Below are 16,102 nucleotides of genomic sequence, written 5' to 3' on the forward strand. Positions count from 1 at the left end.
TCACTAATTCTCCAACTTCCTGTGTAGGTAGAAGGCTGAAATTTGGTACTTATTTCGGTGGTATGATGCCACTGTCGGCCGCCATATTGAACTTTTCAACGGTCTTTGTTACGTATGGGCCCATCTTCAAGAAATTTGGTACGCGGGTTCCCAACGCTAACTGAATCCTACTTACGTACATGTATATGTCCATAGCCTGCAGCTTGGTCACCGTGTGAGACGGCGTTGGGTCCCCCATCCCAACGCCTCCCACGTTGTTGGCTGCCTGCCTATATAAGGCTGTCCATCGCTCTAGTCTCTACAATCCCATCCTTGCTTCGCCACGGGATTCATATCTCCCTGCTGATAACTACAGCCTTTTTATTTAATCCACGGCTTCTCCGCTGTTTTATTGTTCATTTATTACGATTATAGTTATTGTGTAGGTATTTTAGACTTACTTTACATCGCTCAGGTACCCATTTCCTTTATCATTCCAACCGTACCCCCATTAACATGTCTATCGAGGTGATCACCATTGATCAAACAACTGTCACTTACCGAGTGGTTTCCATGCCCGGAGATGGCACCTACCTTTTCCATTCTCTTTGGTACATATTGCACAGCCATATCAGGCTCACTCTTGATATCCGGAGGAACATTGTGTCTTATGCATTGAATGACTGGGACAGGTTCAAGGTGTGGACTGATGACGGTACAGGAGATAATTATACTACACAGGAGCACTATAAGAGTGAAATGCTTAAGCCCTTCACCTATGGTTCTGCATGTGAGTTGATGGCTGCCACTGAATTGTTCGGTTGTCGCTTTCAAGTGTACCGAAATGACCAAATATTTTACACCTTTCAACAACCGTCAATGCCTCTTAAACATCTTAGATTGACAGGTGACGATTTCAGTAGTGGACACTTTGATGTTTATGAATGTTTAAACTCTTAAAAGCTGGATTTGAAGTTATTGATGAAACTGCTTACAACGCTTGACAGATGCCGAATGTCACTTCAACACAAGTCCTGCAAATACTGTTGTAATTGAAACAAACCATGAAACTCAAACCGATTATGACAGCAGCAATCCAAGCTGTGAGATTTTAGACAAGATTACTGTTCACATGGCCAACTGTACGTTGCATGCTCAAGAGTAAGCTCAGCGCACAGCTTGGTCATATTACAACTGGAGGGCCGAACTCACAATGTGGTATACAAAGAGATCCATAACAAATACTTATTGGTATATTTTCCCTCAGTTTAAAAAGGTTTAATTTTCTTCTTAATAAAAATTTTAAGGCAGTACTTCGCCTGGCTGGTATTTTGCTAGTCTATACTAATAAAAGGCAAAGCCCTCACTGACTGACTGACTCATCACTAATTCTCCAACTTCCCATGTAGGTAGAAGGCGAAATTTGGCAGGCTCATTCCTTACAGCTTACTTACAAAAGTTAAGCAGGTTTCATTTTGAAATTCTACGCGTAACGGTCATAACTGAATCCTACTTACGTACATATATATGGCCATAGCCTGCAGCTCGGTCACCATGAAATTGCTGGTGAAGGACTGTGCTTATGCAAATGAATAGGAAAGCAAGGTGTAAAGCTTAAGTTTAAATTAAGTTCATAGACACACTGCCACTGTCATTTGTCATGCCTAAGATGAATACGATATTCGCGAGATACAAGTTTAATGAGAGGACACAAGGTATAAACGAGACTTTCGATCACTTTGTCACACGGTGAAGGACTGTGCTTATGCAAACGAAGATGAGATGGTCAGGGATAGACTAGTATTTGGCACAAACTCAGCAAAAATGCGAGAGAAGCTTTTAAGTGCCGGGTCTGAGCTAACATTAAATAAAGCCGTGGACATCGCAGGGTCGCACAAGATAGCACAAGCACAGCTGAGAACCTTTGATGCATGTACTCCGAGCGGCTCACGTGAACTGACTGTGAACGCAGTACGCAGACAACAAGCAAGAGCTCCAAAGAGTGCTGAACAAGAAACGCATTACACAATTGAGAAGGCAGCAAAAAAATATGAAGCGAGTGACGCATACAAGCATATTCATAAGTTCAGCTACTGCGGAAACAAAGCACACGGTGGAAAAAGTCAATGTCCAGCTAAAGGAAGACAGTGTAAAAATGTGGTAAATTGAAGCACTTCGCTAAAGTTTGCAGGACTGGGAAAAGTAAACCCATGCATGCAGTGTGTGATGTCTCAGATAAAGAGTAAGACGAGCTGTTTATTGATGCAGTAGGAAAGGAACAACCCTCTGACGCTGAACAAGCCTTTGTATACATATCAATAGGAAAGCAAGGTGTAAAGCTTAAGTTTTAATTATGTTCATAGACACGCTGCCGCTAAATATTTGCAGGCAAATCCACAACTTAATAGCGGGAATGCCTGTTAAACATCTTAGATTTACGAGTACCAATTTGGGTGGTGATCACTTCGATGAAGAAAACCTGTTATCTTTACAACGGTTGACAACGAAGATGAGCTGGTCAGGGATAGACTAGACAAACACGGAATGTAACTTGAACACAACACATCCTCCAAATATGAACCTGATTGAAAGAAATAATGATAATCAAATCCTTGATGACAGCAGCACTAATAAAAGTCACAAAACAATTTTTGTTTCATGTTACGTTATTTTTAAAATGTTTCCTTTTCTTTTTCATAACTTCTTTAACACACTACTTCTCCGCTGCGAAGCGCGGGTATCGCAGGTATTTTGCTAGTAAGGATATAAAATTCTAAAAAAAATACTGATTTTTTAAAAACCTATTTGAAAACAATACTTTACTGATGAAGCAGAATTAACAAAGAGGGGAAATTGTTGAAATATGAAGAATTTATCAGTAAGTACAGTGTTACAATCTCACCTGATGAATTTGGTATTATAAGAATAGCTAGTCCCAAAAAGATAATTTAGTTGGTGGGTTATTATGGAATCTCAACTGTAGATGGAGCAGATTTCACCTCATCCCTTCTTTTAGATAGAATTGATACTAGAACTCCCAAATGTAATGATAAACATATTAGGGACATTACTTGCCAGTCATTTACTCCTACTGTAGTTTTGAGGTGGAATACTGTGTTAGAAAGTATTGATTGGAATAAAATATGGTTATTATATAACAAATATTATATCATAATATAAGGCAGCTTTCCCCAGCCTCGGTCCTGGGGGCACAGTGTGGCTGCAGGTTTTGTTCCAACAAACTTCTGTTTTTAATTGGACTCCTGGGCTAATTAAGTAATGTGTTATTTCCCAAGTTCTATGTTTTGGGAACAATATAGAAATTAGAAAACTAAGCTTGGTAATATATATATATATATGTAAATGTACCAAGCAGTTATATGAGAATAATGTATTTTTTTCTTTTAAACAACATTTTCATCTTGATTTTCATTCTACTTTTCTAGGTGTTCTAAATGTTTAATTAATCATATATTTACTAGGGGTCTCATTCTAAAGTAGTTGCAGCCTTTGATTATTCAGTGTTGTTTGCCTGCATGTCTGCTCTGCTCATTTTTAATTGTCATTAATAAGATACAACAGAGGGGAAAACTACACAGAGAAAGGGCAAAATGTAATGAAATCAACAAAAGAGAGTTAAGCATTTAAATCTATAGCAAAAGCAGAAATATTTCTAAATGTCTTATAAATGTAAACATCATGCTGCTGTGCTTTTCTGAATGTAGAATAAAAGAAAAATAATACCAGCTAATTAAATGAGATCAGTGCTATCAGTTGTTGTCACTGATTAGGAATCTGGTTGGAACAAAAATCTGCAGTCACAGGGGATTCCCCGGGACTGAGGTTGGGAAACACTGATATACGGTGAAAGAGATTTCTTTTAAATTGACACATATGATTTATTCTGTTAAAGTTTTTATTGCACATAGATTATTTAAGATTGAAAATGTGCATTTTGTGAGAAAGAAACATTATCTCATCTTTTTTGGGAATGTCAATACTCTTAACATGTCCTGGACAGATTTATAAAACTTGCTGAATTATTCTGTTAATCTTGTATTAAACCTAAATGATAAAGACATATTTCTATGTTTCAAAATTTGTGTCCCAAGTGTAAATGTGTGGCAATAGTCTACTGCATATTTTGTATTTCTGGATACATTTCAGAACTAATACTTCTCAGTTTGTTTTTCTCACAGGATGCTGGTTTTAAATACATTAGGTTAATAAATAATTCTAAATTGCATAAGTTTGTGCATAATTGAGCCCTGCAATGGGCAGCGCTTGATGCTGATGTGACCCACCAGCCACCAAACTGCATTAAGTGTTTTAAGAACATAATGTTGTTTTAAACTTCGGAGCTCTTTAATTTCCCTGCAATTTTGAATTTGAGAAGCAGGTTAAAAACAGGATGAATGGTACTTTTCTTTTCTAGCATAATCTTGTAGAAGAATAACTTTATTGCACATTGTGAAGATTTGATCATGTTTACTCAGAAAGGTGCTATGTTTAAAATTTTTGTTTACTGTATGTATTTGTTTAGGTATGTGTTAAAAGTTGTATGGGAAGCACTTTCTTTGCTGAAATAGGATTTAAAGATTTAAAAATTATTAAAATGTTATCCCAAAATGCACAAAATACTATTCAAGGAGTGCTCCAATTTTGAACAATACAAAAAGAAATAAAAAGAAAAGAACAAAGAAAATGTCAAGATAGTATATCTCATCATTTAACACATTAATTTGATTTTTGAATTTGGGGATTGTAAAAAAAAAATGTTATTTATTGAAAGCTCCCTAAAGTGTAATGCTATCTGAGCGTGGTTCTAAAATAAAAGTGATTAGCTGTCTAAAATATATTATTACCTATGTACATGCTGAGAAAACGCATAGCTGGAGAGTGAAAGGTGGATTGCATTTTGTTGAAGGTAGGAAGGAGAATGAAGTTTTGTCAGAGGGAAGAGTATGTCCTAAAATAGACATCCTAGGTTGGGATTGTTCTTCTTTCTCATTCTCTTAACAGCCATAATAAATAACTGCGGCTGTTCCTTTTAATACCTTATGTACAGTGCCAGTCAAAGCCCATTTTGGAGCCTTAGGTTGGGTTGATGGACATTGGCCCTCATTGTCTATAGTAGGTAGTTTAAACTTCAACAGTGGTGCCCCGTTGTTCATATACCATGGACTTTAAGAAGTGCATGACCCTTGGTGTACTTTTACTTTCATAAACGGCGCCCAGCATCTAATGATCGCCTACTCAATATCATCAAAATCTGATGATCAGGTGGTTGGGGTGGGGGGGTATGGGGGTCACCTTGGTGTCTGTAGCCCACATCCCTTAATTTTCATAAACGGCACCCCTTGGCTAGGGTACCCTCCTATGTCGCCTCATGTGTTGACTGGCTCTGTTTATATATCAACAGATATAGTACTATCAGGCATCAGGATTTTCCATAAATACAAACCTCAATGATTTGTTTTTACTAAACATTTTCTTACTAAGTTTAATATGTGACAGTATTTCACAAAGACTGGAGAGAAATGGCATCACATAAAATGCCCAGTTCAGCCTTTACATGAGATGGCGTATTTATTGTTTTACTGATGTATTATTTACAGTGATATTTATTGTTTTAAATACAGGAAATCACTTTAGTCAAGCACGCATAAGCAAACTTTCCTGCTGTTAAGGGCCATGGGTTTTATCTCTAAGACAATAAATATGCACTTCGACACTGGGGCAGATTGCAGTACACCTTGCCCATTTTCATATGCATATCTGACAATTGCACTTGCATTCTGTCACATAGTTATAAGATGTGTGTTTGAATCCTCAGGATCTCCTCTTCACCATGCAGTTTCTGGTTGCTTTTATGACACCTTACATTTTTGATGCTACCTCAGCCTTTCCTCAGCATGCAGGTTCTCCTAACTCATTCCAGTTATGCAGATTCTTCTCAATCGCTTTCCCCAGTTCCTTCCATTTTCCCGTGGACCTTCTCACGAAGGCGCTCATTGCTCCCTCCTTGTGTCAAGAAACTGCATAATATTTGTAGTTGTAGAGCTCTTATTTATCGAAAAGAAGAGAATCTTCTAGAATCTAAAGAAAAACTGGGACACTTCTGGAAAGTTCACTGTCACTCATAGGTAGCTATCAAAATGTCAAAATAAATACAGTCGGAAAGGTATATCCCATGTACACTGCTGTACTGATGCAGATGTACTACACGTTCTTTGTGTGATACATTTTGAAACAGTCACCAAAGCACAGTGTGCTTTTTTTTTTTTCTGCTGCTTGAGCATGAGAGGGTAGAATGTCAGTGCTTGACCTGCAAGAGCAATGCACCCCTGGTGTTATTGTAGGCTAAAACAGCCCAAGGCTTAGTGACTTCCACATTTCCCTTGACATGAATGACAGTGGCTACATTGTGAACAGTGCTTAGGGGGATAACATCTATCTTATTTTTCTATTTGATCTCCATAAGTTTGCCTTATTGCCACAGACTTGCTTGTATTACGGTGAACCACCAGGCATATTATGGCAGGTTTGGTTGTTTAGTGCCATATGCATCAGTTTCACTATCCATGTCAACATCTATTGATCAGTTCACACTGTCATCACTATCACTTGGTTTAACTAATTGTTTAATTTCATTTTGTTCTAAAACTGGTTTTACAGCTTCTCCTTTACATGTCACGCCACTCATAAATATTAATGAGTTAGAGTGGCAAAATGCATAGAAATATTCATGATTTTTTTTTTTGTAGGATAATATTATTTCAGCCACCAGATGGCAGAAGAATACTGTACCAAGAGTTATTCGGAGTTAACACTCTAAAGCAGATCATTACACATCATCCCAAGTGTGACTCAAGAATAACTGTTCAGAGTCTGAGTTATACACTAGGTTAACACCAAGGAATTGAAGGACTGATCTATAATTATTATGATTGATACAGTGATCTGACTAATCTATAATTATTTGACCAGGAAATAATGCACCAAAGGGCAAAACAAAAGAATATATGGTAAAACAAGCTGAAGTCAACACCTGGAAGGCATAAATATCAAACACCAAAGCCCAATACGTATCCCACAATCAAAGTTATAAAATAACCATTACAAAATATCCTAACTGCCTTAAATTCCTTTTCTTATATAACTAACGAGTGTCTTGGCTCAAAAGGAAAAAGATAACTTTTACATTTTTTAAGTTGAACAAGGAGATGTGTGTGAAAGGCAAAACAAAACAAGTAAAATATAAAAAAGTGACTGAAACCCAAACAAGAGGCAAGAATCAGAGTCAAAATGCAGGCAAAAAGTCAAAAACTAGGTAAGACTAGGTAAGATGAAAATTAATGACAAAGAATTTCTATTAGAGTTTAAAGGATTTGTCCACAGATCATATAAAGTTTGATGCAACCACTGACCTTTTATCCCATCTTGCTGATGAACTTGAAGTCATGACCCCAGAGACCACTCCCTTAGAAATAAATTATGCAACCCTAATGACAATTATGCAAAATGGTGTCTAAAACAGAAAAAGGTTGATCATGACAGTAAAGTTTCATGAGGTTTTTAGAAGTTTTATCCAGAATCTTGGATTCTGGTGTCACCACGTTACAAATACAGGATGAACAATGTCACAGGCTACACCCGTTCCTGGTAATGAAATCTTGCAAGTGGCACTATGATGACATCATCAATGAAACTACAAACAGTAATAATAATATTTTTTATTTTGCAGAAATAAAATATGATGCAGCAAAATGAGATACCTGCCTCCTCCAATTTTCTTTTGTTCATCTCCTGCTCGTTTTGAAGCTCTTTCCATTTTCTATAGACTTTGTTTCCCTCAAGGTGCATGTATCTAGTGCTCACCCTACTAAAATATGGAAGCATCGTCCTGTACTGAAAAAGATTAGTACTCCACTTGGAAGCATACAATCTTAAAGAGTTTTCTTTTTTTTTAACTGTGTGACGTTGAGAGAATCATTTCACTTGCCGATGCTCCAGTTGCAGAAATATTGTAACAATTTGGCTATGTGATTGTCATTTGAAACTAACATTATAACATACATCCTTACCACTAAATATTTTTGAAGCTGCTTTTCTTGGCTGTAGTCATAAGGTCAGCATGGCATGCACATTTGCTTGGGACTTACAATTGCTCAACATAAATAAAATCTTCTCTTTCATACATGATTTATCCAACATGACTTTCTAACTCTGCTTCAGGGTTGTTCTCCAAATTCCCCAGCAGCACAGTTCAAAATTTCACGTGTTTAGATGTTCTGTCATTAAGAATACTCCATGGGCATTTCTGATTGTGCTGCATATTATATAATCATTGTGCAGATTTATTTACCATGCTAGCAAAACAACGGATGAAGAGAAACAGAGAAGGAGAGATGCTTTAAATTAAAGTAGGAGTATTAGACGCAATAAATAATATTAGTATAAACAGTATGGTAAGTGGAGAATGTGTACATTGATGGGCACATGCTCAGCCAGTCTTCATGTGTCCATTTGTCTGTTCCTCTGAATTTAGGGTTTAAGGACATAATTTCTAGGCCAGCTGTTGCCAAGGGGCAACAAAATACATCAAGAAAGTGTCTTTTAAAAATCTTATTGTTATATAAAAGACCCTCACCAAGCCTTTCTTGTGTGAAAAATATGTTCCTTTGCCCATAAGCAGCAGTGCTGTAATTTTATACTTAGCTGCACAAAATCTACAATGAGACCATTTGATTTTCACATGCAAAGATTTTAGAAAATGCAGTTGTCATGAGGGGCTAAGAAGATACAGGAAACAAAATTAGTGACTCAGTTATAGAGATAGTTTTACTGTATATAGCACTTTTCATAGTGAGCAGTGAGTAAAAACAAGCAAAATGAGAAGAGGTAATCAAAATGAGACACCTGCCTCCTCCATTTTCTTTTGTTCATCTCTTGCTCATTTTGAAGCTCTTTCTGTTTCTTCAAAGACCAAATTGATGTTATTGGTGTGCAACACATTGTGCAAGTGTGAATAAGGTTTTATGAAGCAATATTTCTTAATTTCCAATCAAAAGAAAACCCTTTGAAACCCCAAAAAACTCTTAGCTGAGTTGCATGCTTGAAAATTGCAAATTGTAGTATCATTTTTGTAAAACTTACCTGTTTCACTCGTCACTACATGTAAGACAAGAAGGCAAATACAGATTTCAGTTGTTTTTCTGTTTGTTTTGAAGTATGACATGCTCTTTGCTGTGTCACACACATGCGCATGGGAGGCAGCCAATGGGCTTGACTAAAGGTAAAATGCAGGGTCAGGGGTTGATGAAGTGCACTAATGTCTTTTCCCTCTCCTCTGCAGATCATCTCAATAAAAGACCACTTCCACTTCTGGCTCCAAAAGCCATACCCGCCTCCTGACCACACTTCTACCTGTGCCCCGTTGGACCCTCTTCTTCCTTCCTTCCGCCAACCACTTGCTTTTCCCAGTCAGTCCCGTCCTGGACTCTGTCTTTTGAGACTATGTCACAAAGCATCACACCTTTTTTGCAAAACAATATTGACAATATACGGGGTGGAACCCCAAACCTTTTTCTTGTTTTTGTGTTTCTTTCACACCTGCTTTGACTCTTGTAAATCATCATTTTGCCCATTCAGTTATTTATGCATATGAAACCATTTGTGATGTAATTAAAATGTAGAAGGTTAAACTTCTTCTAGTTACCTCTGCTTAGGCTTGATGCCGTTTTGCAGCCCAGATTCAAAACATATTATATTTGTTCCTGTTTCTCTTTCTTTCCTTTATTTTCTGATCTTTGTGGTTAAATGACAGCAGTTGGTACCATCAATTAAATTGTACTGGTTCAAATACTAACTTCAAGCTATTATAATGCCATCTTGGCGTTCCCCCAGAATGTTTGACCTGCTATCCAACACTTGTATTAAATGACACATCAGCTGACACTCATTTTCTTTCACATTTAACTAACGTTAGGTGCATATTGAATACTATTGGCCCTACTGATGGATGCCCCTACCTTGAAGTGGATAATGTTTAACTAGTGTTTCAGAATGAGATGGCAGTCTGTTCCAGAGCAAACCTACATCCATCTATGCTCACAGGCACTTGTTCAATTCACTGTTTCTAATCCACCTAATAATTTATAGCAAATAGATTCTAAAAAAGGCACTGCAATCAGGAATCAAAATGGAGTCCACATGTTGTGAGATGACAATACCATCTTACAGTATTTTCACTTATTCATTTGTTTTGAACATGTTTTACTTTCTATGTGGCATTCCTTCTCATTTTACCAGACATGTCTACTGTGGGACAAAGACATTCTTGGGTTAGAAGAGTTGGGCTGGCTTTGTTTAGACACATCACTGAGCTCTGATTGGTTATAACAGACCATTTTATTGAGCATATTTAGGAAAGCAAGGTAGCAGCAGTACAGTTCATTCTATGTAGTAGTATGTAGTAAGAATACGGAGCTTGGGTTTCCTGTGCAGATAGGCAGATGCTTTACCCTCCTCTTCTTCATTAGTGCTACATGGTCAGCTCCTAGGGAGGAAGACAGAAAGACATTAAAGCCCCTGTTGCTTATGCACAATGACAACAGTGAGTTTTCCAAGGAATCACTAATTGACCAATGCTTATCAATTTGTGAGGATACTCAAACGATTGAGAAAGAAAAAGGGATACTTCACAGTTGTATGAGGTGGTAAAACATTAAGTTTTATGATAATGAAAACAAACAGACAGAATATGTACAGATTAATGTAGCCAAAAGGAGGTGCTGGTGAAATCCTAGCAAAACATTCAACAAGGAAAAAAAATATAAACAGACCAGGAGACAAAGGATACATCCTCACTACTACATATCAAAAAGGCCCGGAGAAAATGTGGTTATCCCAGCTGGACTTTTGACAAAGCAGGGTAGACACCTAAAGAATGCTCTAAGCAATCCAGGAGAGAGGAAGGACAACCGCTGCCTAAGCAAAAATCTTTGGTGATCCCTTATGTGTCAGGAGTATCAGAACAGCTGAGATGCATTTTTTCAAAACATCAGGTCTCAGTGGCTTTCAAACCCCAAACACGCTACTGAAAAAATTGGTCCACCCCAAGGACTGGGTGCCCAGGCACAGGCAAAGTAATATAGTTTATGCAGTTACTGTATGTGCCAAGAGGATTGCCGTGAATTATACATCAGGGAATGCAAGCAAATGGTACAACACAGAAGAGCTACGTCGTCAGGCCGGGACTCCGCAGTCTATTTACACCTACAGGACAGTGGTCACTCTTTCAGTGATGAAGATGTGCGCATCCTGGACAGGGAGGAATGCTGGTTTGAGCGAGGAATCAAGTAGGCCATTTACATGAAAAAGGGATGATCATCTCTGAACAAAGGAGGGGGCCTAAGGGTACATCTTTCACCATCTTACAATGCTGTGATTGCAGCCATTCCCGAACTCTCTGTCAATGGTACTCATGGCCATTGATCAAGGGACAATTTGCATATCATTGATCACACAGCCCATTGTTAGTCAATGGTGCTAGTTTTGGTCATTATGCAAAGGTACTGTTTATAAGGTTGGAGAAACCTGCAGTCAACTGAGATTGAGGAAGTCACTTGGATGAGTGATGTAACGTATCTCACTGGAGATGAACTATGTCCAGATGAACTGAATCAACTTTCTAGAATACATAAAATGATCTCCAGCCAGACTAGCATTTTCACAATGATTATAAATGTACCTCCATCCATAATGAAATGACTGAAATATGACATAGATGTTCATCTATAATGTGTATGAACACATTGGCAGAAAAATCCTTGAATGGATAGTACTGCTGGCAGCCATGTGATTTATTGCAAAATTGTAGTGACTGGTAAAGTATTTGCCTTCTGCACATGTGTTCAGTCTTAAAATTGTACAAAACATAATTTAGATGCATACAGCTGAGCAACACAACAAGTGCCCTGGAACTCTTCTGTATCCTCTATGCTGGAATATATATTTTTTCCATGAAGGGTGACCAACCAGGGAATGAAGTTTTTGTATTGGTTAGGACCCAATCAGAGAACGACTACGTCATAAGCATGAGCAAATCAGAATGTGATTAGAGGCTGTGTTTTCGCCTGTCTACACCACAATGCTGAGGCTGCATTTTCAGAGATAGATAGATAGATAGATAGATAGATAGATAGATAGATAGATAGATAGATAGATAGATAGATAGATAGATAGATTTTGAAGTCATTACAGGACTGCTGATGGATAATTCATCTGTATAGTGAAGATCCATGCACCACTGCAACAGTGGTAGGCATGATAGGTCTAAAACTACATCATCAAGTGTACAACACTCAAAATGGAAAAATTGCAGAAAAAAATAATAATCACAAATTTAATAAACTAAAATTGCAAAAACAATGCTACAAAAGCACTACCATATCAAGGTGTTGAACGATTACATTGTTAAGAACATGATAGTGAGACACTTTTCTTACCATAATAGCATTGACAATATCATTTTTGTTGTGCCTCAATGCTTTGACAGCTTTGGCTCTCGACACATTAGCCTGTGCCATTACTAGCTCAATGTCTCTGACTTCCAGACCTGTCTCATCCAACTTAGGTAAAGAAAGAAAGAAAAAATTAGACACTCACCACAAAGTGAGAAATTGAACTGGCAATAACATGATCATAGGCTAGAGTCATATACAGTACATACTGTAGAAGTGGGTAAAGAAATAACTCAAAATCACTTTTGCAACAGGATTTACTGTACCTCTTCTTCATCTTCACTCTCCTCCTTGATGGTGAGCGTCGGAGTTGTCTCTGTAATGAGGGGCGAATGCTCAATTGGAACCTTGAACTTCTCTGCTGCTGCTTTATGCACCTGTTGCGACAGGTCCTCAATCTGCAAAACAGTCCATCAGTGTATCAATTCAGTTTGTAGTAAGCATCACCAAAGCAAAAATAAATACTATACAAAATAACACAAGATAGGGAGATTATCAGAAAAAAATAAAGTCAAACCCAAAGCTACTATGGTTGCTAACAAATATGTGAAGATGTGTAACAATTGAATGAAAGGATAGTTATTGGTATCTGGTTGTAGCCAGCGAGCTGTGAATGCATGGCTTGGGAGTCTAAAAATTTAAACTGGAATTAATATTTCCTTAATTAGATATGCTTTCAAAATGTCATTGCCATCAGTTCAATTTTTTTTTTGTTTTTAAATATAATTTTAAATAAGCTTCAAATAATAATTATTATTAGAATTTTGGTTATTAATCTTTGCAAATTTGGTCAATACACACATTTACTTTGTACATCTTACCTTGGCTTCTCCAAAAACAATGTAGATATCAGATGCAGGACTTTTGAAAACATCAGGCTTGGTTATGACAAACAGAATATTTTTTGATTTTCGAATGGTGATCCTGGTAACGCCGTGCACTTGTCGAAGACCAAGTTTAGACATGGCCTGGAAAATAATACAAAGCATAACACATAAAAGTGTAAGCACTTAGGGTGACATTTATTTCTCCACTCATTACATATGGTGCAAAGAAAGATAATGCATCATTTTCAAGTGTGTAGGGGTTGCGGTGCAGAGGTGTCCCATGTCATGCTCCTGGACCTACCCCTTAATGCCTGGAACCCATATGACTAGTAGTTCAGCCACCTTTGAATTAGTTCTGCATTGGACTCCGGTCTGTAAAGACATCAACACTATCTTTGTAAAAATATTTTTTTTTCATTCACATTCTAAGGGGCATCTTGTTTTACACATATGAATGTTCCTCTCTTGTGGATTCCCATAGCAGAAAAAAAAAATTACTACATTCTAAATTCATTAAAATGTACAACAAAACCAAGCACTTATGGCCCACATTTTCAGACCTGAGAGCACCATATGACCTTAAACAACTTTCATGCCTGGTTCTCTTAGTGCCCAATTTACACCAGAGATGCTGTGTGTGATGTTTGGGAATTGTGGTCAAGCTACTATTCACACTACACGATAGAGTCACCAGTCGTATGTGTGCTCAAACTGTACGAGCACATTCAGTCTGATGGACATGCCACAGTGTGTGTGCTCAGACCATATGTGTACATAAACAGTTTTTCCCATTGACATTTTGCAATAAAGCTTTACCCTTCCAAAATAAATATATATATATTATACATATATATATATTATATATATCGATCCATCCATTTTCCAACCCGCTGAATCCAAACACAGGGTCACGGGGGTCTGCTGGAGCCAATCCCCTGGCACAAGGCAGGATCCAATCCCGGGCAGGGTGCCAACCCACCGCAGGACACACACAAACACACCCACACACCAAGCACACAATAGGGCCAATTTAGAATCACCAATCCTCCTAACTTGCATGTCTTTGGACTGTGGGGGGAAACCCACGCAGACACGGAGAGAACATGCAAACTCCACGCAGGGAGGACCCTGGAATGGAACCCGGGTCTACTAACTGCGAGGCAGCAGCACTACCGCTGCGCCACCGTGCCACCTATTTTTTATATATATATATATATATATATATATATATATATATATATATATATATATATATATATATATATATATATATATATATATATATATAACTGCTCAAAAATTAAAGGAACACTTTGAAAACACATCAGATCTCAATGGGAAAAAGAAATCCTCCTGGATATCTATACTGATATAGACTGGGTAATGTGTTAGGAACGAAAGGATGCCACATCGTTTGATGGAAATGAAAATGATCAACCTACAGAGCCCTGAATTCAAAGATGCCCCAAAAATCAGAGTGAAAAAATTATGTGGCAGGCTAGTCCATTTTGCCAAAATTTAATTGCAGCAACTCAAAATTGTACGCAGCACTTTGTATGGCCCCTGTGTTCTTGTATACATGCCTGACAACATTGGTGCATGCTTCTAATGAGATGACAGATGGTGTTGTGGGGATCTCCTCCCAGATCTGGACCAGGGCATCACTGAGCTCCTGGACAGTCTGAGGTGCAACCTGGTGGCATTGGATGGACCAAAACATAATGTCCCAGAGGTGTTCTATTGGATTTAGGTCAGGAAAGTGGGGTGGCCAGTCAATGGTATCAATTCCTTCATCCTCCAGGAACTGCCTGCATACTCTCACCACATGAGGCCAGGAATTGTCGTGCACCAGGAGCCACTGTACCAGCATAGGGTCTGACAATGGGTCCATGGATTTCATCCTGATACCTAATGGCAGCCAAGGTGCCTTTGTCAAGCCTGTAGCGGTCTGTGTGACCCTCCATTGATATGCCTCCCCAGACAATCATTAACCCACCACCAAACTGCTAATGCTGAATGATGTTACAGGTAGCATAATGTTCTCCATGGCTTCTTCAGACCCTTTCATTTCTGTCACATGCTCAGGGTGAACCTGCTCTCATCTGTAAAAAGCACAGGGCACCAGTGGTGCATCTGCCAATTCTGGTATTCTATGGTGAATGCCAATCAAGCTGCATGCTGCTGGGCAGTGAGCTCAGGGCCCATTAGAGGACATGGGGCCCTTGGGTCACCCTCATGAAGTCTTTTGGTTGTTTGGTCAGAGACATTCACACCAGTGGCCTGCTGGAGGTCATTTTGTAGGGCTCTGGCAGTGCTCATCCTGTTCCTCCTTGCCCAAAGGAGCAGATACTGGTCCTGCTGATGGGTTATGGACCTTCTATGGCCCTCTCCAGCTCTCCTAGAGTAACTGCTTGTCTCCTAGAATCTCCTCCATGCCCTTGAGACTGTGCAGGGAGACACAGCAAACCTTCTGGCAATGACACGTATTGATGTGCCATCCTGGAGAAGTTGGACTACCTGTGCAACCTATGTAGGGTCCAGGTATCGCCTCATGCTACCAGTAGTGACACTGACTGTAGCCAAATGCAAAACTAGTGAAGAAACAGTCAGAAAAGATGAGGAGGGAAAAATGTCAGTGGCCTCCACCTGTTAAACCATTCCTGTTTTGGGGGTCATCTCATTGTTGCCCCTCTAGTGCATCTGTTGTTAATTTCATTAACACCACAGCAGCTGAAACTGATTAACAACCCCCTCTGCTACTTAACTGAC

The 16,102-nt window shown here is 38.5% G+C and overlaps 1 protein-coding gene across 1 annotated transcript in view; it reads right to left on the bottom strand.

The window, feature by feature from the left end:
- Positions 1-10,373: 10,373 nt before the first annotated feature.
- nacad (NAC alpha domain containing) overlaps positions 10,374-16,102 on the bottom strand; it is a 47,836-nt gene continuing 42,107 nt past the window's right edge. The window contains exons 7-10 of the mRNA XM_039737654.1: positions 13,328-13,474; positions 12,773-12,904; positions 12,492-12,614; positions 10,374-10,540 (exon numbers count right to left, since the gene is read on the bottom strand). Coding sequence (XP_039593588.1) covers positions 10,526-10,540; positions 12,492-12,614; positions 12,773-12,904; positions 13,328-13,474 — 417 coding nt within the window. The 3' untranslated portion in view covers positions 10,374-10,525. The remainder of the gene's footprint in view (positions 10,541-12,491; positions 12,615-12,772; positions 12,905-13,327; positions 13,475-16,102) is intronic.

Source organism: Polypterus senegalus, chromosome 15, assembly GCF_016835505.1.
Source record: "Polypterus senegalus isolate Bchr_013 chromosome 15, ASM1683550v1, whole genome shotgun sequence".
In the NCBI taxonomy this organism is placed as follows: Eukaryota; Metazoa; Chordata; class Cladistia; order Polypteriformes; family Polypteridae; genus Polypterus; species Polypterus senegalus.